This window comes from Camelina sativa, chromosome 11 (assembly GCF_000633955.1).
Source record: "Camelina sativa cultivar DH55 chromosome 11, Cs, whole genome shotgun sequence".
In the NCBI taxonomy this organism is placed as follows: Eukaryota; Viridiplantae; Streptophyta; class Magnoliopsida; order Brassicales; family Brassicaceae; genus Camelina; species Camelina sativa.
Window position 1 is genome coordinate 33,555,771 of NC_025695.1, and position 10,067 is coordinate 33,565,837.

At 35.7% G+C, this 10,067-nt stretch overlaps 2 protein-coding genes across 3 annotated transcripts; both read left to right on the forward strand.

Annotated features, from left to right (window-relative positions):
• Positions 659-4,338, forward strand: LOC104725052 (casein kinase 1-like protein 7). 2 transcript variants are annotated; one of them, XM_010443645.2, is made up of 14 exons: positions 659-1,196; positions 1,300-1,340; positions 1,600-1,669; positions 1,803-1,951; positions 2,054-2,149; positions 2,234-2,304; positions 2,411-2,472; positions 2,560-2,623; positions 2,735-2,819; positions 2,923-3,049; positions 3,140-3,225; positions 3,321-3,384; positions 3,487-3,611; positions 3,698-4,338. In XM_010443645.2, exons 1-14 carry the CDS (start codon positions 1,121-1,123, stop codon positions 4,004-4,006), a joined length of 1,425 nt encoding a protein of 474 aa, XP_010441947.1. In that variant the 5' UTR covers positions 659-1,120; the 3' UTR covers positions 4,007-4,338. The 2 variants fall into 2 exon arrangements, with proteins under 2 accessions (XP_010441947.1, XP_010441948.1); XM_010443646.2 differs by having other exon boundaries at positions 661-1,196; positions 3,701-4,338.
• Positions 5,242-10,062, forward strand: LOC104725051 (serine/threonine protein phosphatase 2A regulatory subunit B''alpha-like). Its single transcript, XM_010443644.2, has 13 exons — positions 5,242-5,799; positions 5,899-6,141; positions 6,425-6,530; positions 6,636-6,735; positions 6,991-7,096; positions 7,225-7,315; positions 7,707-7,848; positions 8,134-8,281; positions 8,397-8,506; positions 8,927-9,083; positions 9,179-9,304; positions 9,471-9,625; positions 9,781-10,062. The coding sequence occupies exons 1-12, from the start codon at positions 5,650-5,652 to the stop codon at positions 9,609-9,611; spliced, it is 1,620 nt and encodes a 539-aa protein (XP_010441946.1). The 5' UTR covers positions 5,242-5,649; the 3' UTR covers positions 9,612-9,625; positions 9,781-10,062.

The following is a 10,067-nucleotide window of genomic DNA, read 5'->3' on the forward strand; positions in this document are numbered from 1 at the left end:
GTTTAAACAAGAGTGGTTAAGGTTTAGATTACATAATTAAATAAAATTATATGTATTTTTGGGTTTATAAAAAAGTAATTTGGATTTAGATGTTATAATTAAAAACTATAATATAATGTTTAGAATTAATAACTTTAAAATTGAATGAAATACAAATTTTATTTTTTTAATTAATAATTTGTTTCCTTAATTAAGAGGGGGTGAATAAGAGAGGAACCCAAGAATTATCCATTTTTAAGGGCTTATTTTATTAAGAGAGCTTGTAATGTGATTTTCATGGAGGAAAGGTACAAGATAATGGGGAGCATAAGTAAAGTTTACAAATAATGAATTAATGAGAAAATTAGCTACATAAAATACAAAAAAAAGTTGTTTTTTTGGGGTATAAAAATAACAAAATTAAAATATTAATATCCAAAAAATATTTACATGATTAATCAATCTGTTAGAGCATGTTACGCTTAACCTCTCAATATCAAAAAAAAACCAAAAAAAAAAACCACCGTATTATTTTTTGTTTCCTTCTTCCGACAATTTTTTTTTTTGTTTTGTTTTGTTTCCTTCACAAAACCTTAATCAGGATATTTTTGTTAATTTATCCGACTGTACAAATAATTTAAAAAAACCTAACTTAAAAAAAAAAAAAAACTTCTTTTTTCTAAAGTGTAAAAAAAAAAGGCAACAAAAAAAAAAATGTCACAAATCTCAATTTCTTCTCGCCGTCCCTCTTCGTAGTACTTATTAATTTAACCCAAAATCTTCTTCTCGTCGTTCGACGAAAATCCGATTTCGTACTCGATTCCCGGGTCAAATCCCTCTCAAAGTTTGTGCCTTTTCTTCGCTTCTGATTAGGGGTTGTTTAATCAATTTTGGCAATCTGGTCTCTTTGGGGTGAAGTGTTCTGAGTTCAATCAATTTTTGTTTCATGGTGGGTTTTGGTATTTAAAGCTCGTTGATTGCGAATTGGCTTCTGGAATCTGGATTCATCGATCTCTGGATGTTGAATTCGTGAATCTGAGGGGAGAGTTTAATGCTGAATTGGAAAACAGATCCAGGGGCTAATTGAGGGGAAAATAAAAGAGGGTTCTTTTGATTCTGGGAATTGTCGAGATCGGACAAGATGGATCTTGTGATCGGTGGGAAATTTAAGCTTGGAAGAAAAATTGGTAGTGGATCATTCGGAGAGCTTTATCTAGGTGACCATGGGGACGATTCGATTTTCGCTTTTTTTTTTTTGTTTTTTTGGTAAATTTTATGATTCTTGGGTTTACACAAATGTTGTTTGATTGATTTTTGTAGGTGTAAATGTTCAAACAGGAGAAGAAGTTGCTGTCAAGCTGGTAAAATATTTTACCTCATTTATCAATACCATAAAAAAAAAAAAGATGTTCTTTTTAGTTTAACTGCAACTTTCATGTGATGTTGTTTGTTTGTAAAAAAAAATTATTGTCACATGAAGGTGATGAGAAAGAGTTTTGCTTTCTTGAATCATTCTGTCATTAAGATGAGCTTTGTTGTTGTTGTGGTTTTGGATTTGCTTCTTTACTTTTTTTTTTAATTCTCCATTCTGATGTCTTATTTATCAATTACAATTATTAGGAAAATGTGAAGACCAAGCACCCCCAGCTTCATTATGAGTCAAAGTTGTATATGCTGCTTCAAGGAGGATGTAAGTATCAATTACAACTAGCATTTTATCATAGTAGAAACTCCTCGATTCGTGATGATTGTCTTCTCTTCATTGTATATGCTTCTTTTGCGAATAACTAAACAGTTTTTGTTTCGTTTCTTTCTTTTTGAAGCTGGTATTCCGAACCTTAAATGGTTTGGAGTTGAAGGTGAGTACAGCGTGATGGTTATTGACCTTCTAGGTCCTAGTCTTGAAGACTTGTTTAACTACTGCAACAGGAAGTTTACCTTGAAAACTGTTCTCATGCTTGCCGACCAATTAGTGAGTTTATATGTATTTGCTAATTGGTTTCCGACTCTTATGTTCTCTGAGTAGATGAATTTGTTCGTAATGGAGGGGATTGTTTCTCTGTTTATGTTTCAGCTTAACAGGGTTGAATATATGCATATTCGAGGTTTCCTTCACCGTGATATAAAACCTGACAACTTTTTAATGGGACTTGGACGCAAAGCAAATCAGGTGCTAAAATCTCTCTTTGTGTAAAAACACTTTTGCTTAGACATATTATACTCAATCTTCTGAGCTAATGTATCTCTATCGCAGGTTTATATCATTGATTTCGGACTTGGGAAGAAATACAGAGACCTTCAGACTCACAAGCACATTCCTTACAGGTAAGAGTATGCTGTGTTTTCTTCTTTCCCATATCCTTACTCAAGGATCTGGTATTTTTGCATCTTGATTTGCGTGAACTCAAGGAAAATTCAAATATTGTGGCAGAGAAAACAAAAATCTCACTGGGACAGCTCGGTATGCAAGTGTCAACACTCACCTTGGAGTCGGTAAGAGTGTTGTTTTGTGGTATTATATGTAGTTGGGTATTTTTTTCGTCGAAATACCTAAATTAATTTTTGCTGGTGTTTGAACAGAACAAAGTCGAAGAGATGATTTAGAATCACTTGGTTATGTGCTTATGTATTTTATCAAAGGAAGGTTAGAGTCTACAGCTGTATATTAACTTCTCCGACTTTGTCTTTCAACTTCTGTATATTTTTTCTTGAACAAATTTTAAACTCTTTCTGTTTTGTTTTTTTTGGCTATCAGCTTACCGTGGCAGGGATTAAAGGCGGGGACAAAGAAGCAGAAGTATGACAGAATCAGCGAGAAGAAAGTATCAACTCCAATAGAGGTTTTAACTACTCGACAATCCTATAGAATTTTCATTTTGGCATTTGTTAGTAATCTTGCTTTTTTATCTGAGTTTAGTATGTTAACGGAATGTTTTGATGTAGGTGTTGTGCAAAAACCAACCGTCTGAATTTGTTTCATACTTCCAATACTGCCGATCTTTACGCTTTGATGACAAACCTGATTACTCTTACCTTAAGAGACTTTTCCGCGACTTGTTCATCCGAGAAGGTTCGCAGTAACATCATTTTTCATTAAAAAAAAAGTTACTGTTTCAAGCCATTCTAGTCTCATTTTTTAAACTGTATAAAACTCTTACAGGTTATCAATTCGATTATGTATTTGACTGGACAGTCCTAAAGTATCCTCAAATCGGAACCAGCGCTGGTTCTAGTTCACGAACAAGGGTGATTATTGGAAATCGCTTACTTATGTTTTTTACTCTCTTGGCTTTTGAGTTTCTGTGTGCTTAACGTAAAGGTATATCTTTCGGTTTTTTCAGCACCATACAACAGCGAAACCAGGATTCAACGCAGATCCCATTGGAAGACAAGAGAGGATCGCAGGTAAAAATTCTTCTCCTCCTGCTTCTGTTGGAAATTTTAGAACCACACACATTCGCTTCTCACACTAATAGTTTGTTTTGTTTACCATTTGTGTCTGAAAAGAACCCCGTTATAAAACTCCGGGTGCAGTGGAGGCATTCTCCCGAAGACACCCGACTACAACTTCTTCGCCACGTGATCGTTCCAGATCGAGAAACTCTGATGATGGACCTTTCGCTAAGCAGACAGTAAAAATTCTTACTTTACCAACGCATTCATTGATCTGAACCACTAATTATTATACAGAATGACTCAAATGTAATTCTTTTTTAAGCAGCAAGGAGACTCTGAAAGACCAAACAGTTCGTCAAGATACAGAACATCTTCTTCTAGGAAAGCCGTTGCTGCCTCAAGCTCCAGGCCAAGTTCTGCAGGTGGACCAAGCGAAAGCCGAGTTTCAAGTCGTCTGGTATCATCAAGCGGCGGTGGTGGTAGTGGCAGTGGTAATGGCCGTCCCTCGACTAGCCAGAGAATGCAAGCTGGATATGAATCCAAGACTTTGTCTTTCTCTCGTGCAACAGCTTCAAGAAACACTCGGGAAGATCAATTGAGAAGCTTCGAGCTTCTCTCTCTTCGGAAATAAAAGGAAAATGATGGAGAGAGAGAGAGATACAGCAAACGCCATGAAAAACCACCCCCACATAAAATGACCTCTGAGAGAAAAGATGAGAGAATCTTGGTTTTTGAGAGAGAATGCATATTATTATATATTTGAGCTGATGAAATCCTCAGATCTTTTACAGGTAATTTCAGATTCAGCTTGCAGAGATGTATCCCACCACCACCGCTCCTCGTTTGTTTTATGTAATCGTGATGTGTTGGACAAAAATATAACAATCATAAAATGTAGAGAGTTTCCCATGTAAAAACGGTTAAAAAAATTTCTATCCGTATATTCGAATACTTCGGACCTTATCTGTCTGTACTACTTACTGTGGTAGTAAGAATAAACAAAACCAATCAACTGTTCTTTCGTCTGTTTTGAATACAACCAACTAAAACTCTTTGTTTTTCTGGGCAGTCAGAAATAAGAATTGTGAAAATTTGGCCTTAATCTCCATTTAATTTATTAAATTTTACAATTATTACTAATATTTATTAAAGTAGTTTTTAGCTTTAGGTTTTGTAAGAGGCTATTTTTTTGTAGCTATTTTCTGAAAAACATGTTTTCTTAAAAAATAGTAGAAAATCTAGTTTAGAGTGTTCTAACAAATTTTCAAGAAAAGAAAAAGAAAAAAAAAACTAATAATCTTTATTATTTTTGGTTTCTTCCATTCAAAACAAACTACCATTCAAGGTTTTAAACCAAAATGAAAACAAACTACCATTCAAGGATTTAAAGAGACAAAAATCAACACCAAAAATCAAAACTAAAAAAAAAAAATCTAAAACCAAAAACCATTTTTAAAACTACAAAACACTTGAGACTTTATTTTATTTTTAATCTAAAATCTTATAAATTTGTTCCTCATTTTACATGGAAAACATACACTGTAACAAAAACTGTATAAAATCTTATAAATTTGTTCCCCATCTAAGTAAGTTGATCTTAATCGTTTCCGCTAATCAATTGTCGTCATTAATCGCTGCGATTTGTTGTTACATACATACATATGAGAACTGAGAGACTTGTGGTTTAATCGTTGTCAACAGTGTCTGTTGTTGTCTACAAACACCCAAAACGAACAAAATTGGGCAAAGGATAAAAATGCTGGATTTGGTTGACTCTTTTTTAGTCAAAGTTGAGGACTCAAAACAGAAAATAAAACAAACACAAAATATACCACCGCACACCAGTCACCGCCGCTGAGTCTCTTTAAAGGCATAATAAATCAAAATTAAAATTTCTTTTTTTTTTTTTTGGTCTCTCTCTTCCCAACTCTTGGATTCCCCCTTTCGAACTGATCGAGGAAATTGCAGCCGTCACTGATCTGCCAAGTTTCTTCTTCTACCTCCTCGATGCGTCAATCCTAACTCTTCTTTTTTTTTTTTTTTTTGTCTTAATTGAAAGCAGAACTTGTTGTATAGGAGAGGAACTCATCATCGATTTGGTCAGAGCTGCTTTTGTTGAAGAATTCCGAAATTTTCTTTAAAAGTTTCGTCGTTGTGGTTTGCTTCGTTACTTGTATAAGATTAATCTGAGGATTCTGGTGTTGGAGTTGCTCTCTCTCTCTCTCTCTGTGATTTTTCAAGTTACTGGAAGAAATTAGGGTTTTATAAGATTTCATGGATATCGATGGTGTAAACGATGCTCAGATATTGGATCATGAGCTCTTACAGCTTCCTGGTTTGTCTCCTGTTTCACTTAAAGCTAACCCTCATATCGCTGACGAACTCTTCTCCCAGTGGCTTTCACTCCCTGAAACTGGCCGTTTGGTAATTCTTTTATTCAATTTGCCTCTGCTTCTTCCTTCCGTTACGGGTTCTATGTGACCCTCTTTTGGCAATTCATTTGTGTGTGATGTTTTTTTGCAGGTCAAGTCTTTGATTGATGATGCCAAATCTAGCACACCAGTCAGTGTATCCAAGAATTGTACCAGTCTCAATGTTGCTTGTGGAAGTGCATTGCCATCTGTGTTTATGAACAGCGGCACTCCCCCGCTATCCCCACGAGGCTCACCTGGGTCTCCTCGTTTCTCCAGGCAAAAAGCAAGCCCTTCCTCTCTACAGTCTCCTCTGAAATCAGTCAGGGAACCAAAGCGTCAACTCATTCCTCAGGTTTGATTTTTATATCTTACAAACAACAGGAGAAAAGTACTTCCTTGCTTGACAGTTGACATTAATCTTTTTATATATAGTCACAGTCTTGTTGAAACTAGATTGTTGTAGCTTTCTAAGTAGATGCAGAACCATGAGAACAAATATAATAGAGACTACTTTCTTCGTTTAAGTAGAAACCTTTTTAACAAAATCCGATTTAACATGTTACATAGTTGAAGGGTTTAGCTAATAGTGTTTAACATTCTTGTTTGACCCTTCTGTGCCTTGATATGTTATGCAGTTTTACTTCCAACATGGGCGTCCACCTGCTAAAGAACTAAGGGAGCAATGCATATCCATGGTGGATCAATTTTTTAGTAACTATATAGACGGACTTCATATGGATGGTGATGTTTAAATTAAACCTTTTTTTCTACAACACAGTCCTGTTCTGTAAGGATCAGACAAACAGTTGATCTTACAAACACATGCTTGTTATTGTTCAATTGCAGAATTCAAATCCATTACTAAAGAAGTCTGCAAGCTGCCTTCTTTTCTTTCTCCTGTACTATTTAGAAAGATAGATACGAGTTGCACCGGTATCATTACAAGGTAACTCATTGTTTACTTTCTTCTCATATGAACAATAGTAGTCAAGTGTATATATACACAGGTATTCTTGTAATTTAATAATAGAACACATTGGTCTGCATTTCCAGATTCACGCTCAGCTATTTTTTTCCCGTAAATTGCACACCCTTAATGGAAATGGACTGTGGCATAATAATTTTAATACTTGATTGTTATCTTTGGCTAGTATCGTGAAATGCATGATATTTGGTTCCTGAATATAATGTTTTTCTGCAGGGATGCATTTATCAAGTATTGGGTTGATGGACATATGTTGGCAATGGACTTAGCGTCACAGATACATAATATTTTAAGGCAGCCAGGTTGCAAGTACCTTAGACAGGTCTCTTTCTGATCCTTCTCCCAGTTCTTCACCGCTGTTTTGATTTGCTTACAATGATTATCGTCTCTCTTGATTTCTTTAGTCCACTGTCCTGAAGGCTTATGTATTTTTTTTTGGATTGGGGATAGGCTGACTTCAAACCAGTTCTTGATGAGCTTCTGACAACTCATCCTGGCTTGGAATTCCTCAGAAATACACCTGAATTTCAAGAAAGATATGGTAAGAACTTGGTTTATAACACATTGATGTTTTGGTGTTTAATATCCATAGTTCTACCGGAATGTCTGTTTCATAAGTAGAATAAGACGGAATGTCTGTTTCATAAGTAGAATAAGACGTTCGTATGATTTCGTTCACACATATTTGATATTTTAAAACACGTTGATGAACTTGAAAGTGACAGCTCTAGCTTCCTCGTTGGCCTAGGAAAATCATTCTTCCCAATTTAATTCTATGGGCATTTTCCGTTAGAACTATCTTGAAAGTGATGAGATGACACTTGTACATATATAATATTTTCATGTGCGTACTGTTGTTATACATCTATTGACTAAACTTTTTTTTCCTGTGCTTGTTTCATTCATCACTGTATTCTATTCCGTCTTCCCAGCTGAGACCGTCATCTACAGAATCTTTTACTACATAAACAGATCAGGTACTGGTTGCATAACTCTTAGAGAGCTGAAGCGTGGGAATCTTATTGCTGCCATGCAACAAGTTGATGAAGAAGATGACATCAATAAAGTTATTAGGTGATTTTGTTTTCTTTTCATCATCTCTTTTTATGTACTTCAAAAAGATTTCAATTGCAATTTTATTTTATACTGAAAACCAGTTTAAGTTGTTTAAAAATTCATACTCAGAAATGAAAACCGTGTAGCATTGTAAGTAATATGGGTGGTGCGTAGCTCTTCATATTGTTTCTTAGTCCATATAACTCATAAGGGGAAGAAGTGTATTGGTAGTTCATATTGATACTTAGGCAGGACATCATGCATAATTTGACCATTCAATACGACATTTTCTTTGCTTTTCAGGTACTTCTCCTATGAGCATTTCTACGTTATATACTGCAGATTTTGGGAACTCGATGGCGACCATGATTTCCTTATTGATAAGGAAAATCTCATCAAATATGGTAATCATGCTCTTACCTACAGGATTGTCGACAGAATATTTTCACAGGTTTGCTCCAGATGTTAATATGTTACTTAACAGTCTCTTTTTCGAAACTTAATCGTTGTCTTATGGGATGTGTTTCATTCTCTCTTTATTGAAATTACGGCTGTTTCTCACTTAGGTCCCTAGGAAATTTACAAGCAAAGTTGAGGGGAAGATGAGTTATGAAGATTTTGCATATTTCATTCTCGCTGAGGAGGATAAGTCATCTGAGCCTAGTCTTGAGTATTGGTACACGTCTCTTCCCTTCTTTTCTTTTGTCTGTAGCGACTTCTCTTCAGCCAATTTTTCCGTTGGCTGCTTAGCTCAGTGTATCACTATAAATGTATAACTGCTGAGCCAAAACTTGTGGTATATGTGGCCTTCTTGATGGAACAATGTGTACCTGAGATTTTGTATTCACTATACATTAAATAGTACCATTATTTCATGAACATAAATTCACATATTGGAACTAAGTCATTTGTCTGCGTAGCGATCTGTAGCTCGTTTTTCATTTGAATCTCATGAACCTAGAATGCTTTCTATTGAACCGCTGATATGAGGGCATGCCTTGCTGGTATGCTTATTTATCTCCCATGGATGTTAAACACAGGATCTTGGCAGCTTTTTGTGTTTTTCCCTTGATATTGATCAAAACCATATTTACAGGTTCAAGTGCATAGACCTGGTTGGAGATGGGGTGATCACTCCCAACGAAATGCAATTTTTCTACGAAGAGCAGCTGCATCGCATGGAGTGTATAACCCAGGAACCTGTACTCTTTGAAGATATCCTATGTCAAATATTCGACATGATTAAACCAGAGGCAAGTTTGAACCATAACATAGTCTTTGGATATTCCTGGTTGTTCTGTTTATTTTTGCTTTTTTGAAACATCAATTTGTTAAATGACTCTTTCAGAAGGAGAACTGCATCACACTCCAGGATCTGAAAGCATCTAAACTTTCTGGAAATATTTTCAATATACTCTTTAACCTGAACAAATTCATGGCATTTGAAACTCGTGACCCGTTTCTCATTCGGCAGGTAATCCAAGTTTTTCTGTAGAGTTTTCTTCCCTCTATGTTATTCAATCCTTGGTTTGATATCTGTTGACAATGTGTTAGATTTAGCTAACCCAACTTCTACCGCAGTCGATTGTAGCTGTTCCAATCCGTGCTACTTCTAAATCAAGTTTGTTTCTATTTCACAGGAACGCGAGAATCCAACATTGACAGAATGGGACCGATTTGCTCAGAGAGAGTATGTGCGGTTGTCAATGGAGGAGGATGTGGAGGAAGTCTCGAATGGGAGTGCAGATGTTTGGGATGAACCACTCGAATCTCCATTTTAAGTGACTCATAAGAGGTACGTTGTTCCACACTGCTCAGCATTATAGTTCCAAAAATATCAATGTATGTATGAAATGGCGAATTCATGTGTAACCAGAGAGATGCTCCCATGAAAATAAAGCTTCTTCCTTTCCTTAAGACACTTTTTTTTTTTTTTTTCCGTTTTGCTAGTTTTTTGGTATCAAGAAGAAAAAGATGTTGGATCTTCTTAGCCCGTAACAGTCTCGAGATCGTCTCGCGGACAAGCACGAAAGCCTGTCCGTTCCACCCAGAGATTGCGTCTACGAGAGTTCTCCCACGACGTATGGGCTGTGTTATTTCGTGAAATATTTTTTCTTGCTTAGGTTTGTTCAGGTTGGACCTTTCTTCAATCTGTGTATATTATTTATATACGCCGGTTTATAGTGTTTTGTGGAACCAACAACAACGGTTTAATAATTTAAATCAAAAGAACTATG

Coding starts and splice junctions, on each gene's coding strand:
- LOC104725052 (XM_010443645.2), top strand. CDS start 1,121: ATGGATCTTGTGATCGGTGGGAAATTTAAGCTTGGAAGAAAAATTGGT. Junction 2,305..2,410: donor CACAAGCACATTCCTTACAG/GTAAGAGTATGC, acceptor ATATTGTGGCAG/AGAAAACAAAAATCTCACTG. Junction 2,820..2,922: donor AAGTATCAACTCCAATAGAG/GTTTTAACTACT, acceptor GTTTTGATGTAG/GTGTTGTGCAAAAACCAACC.
- LOC104725051 (XM_010443644.2), top strand. CDS start 5,650: ATGGATATCGATGGTGTAAACGATGCTCAGATATTGGATCATGAGCTC. Junction 6,736..6,990: donor TGCACCGGTATCATTACAAG/GTAACTCATTGT, acceptor GTTTTTCTGCAG/GGATGCATTTATCAAGTATT. Junction 7,097..7,224: donor GTTGCAAGTACCTTAGACAG/GTCTCTTTCTGA, acceptor GATTGGGGATAG/GCTGACTTCAAACCAGTTCT.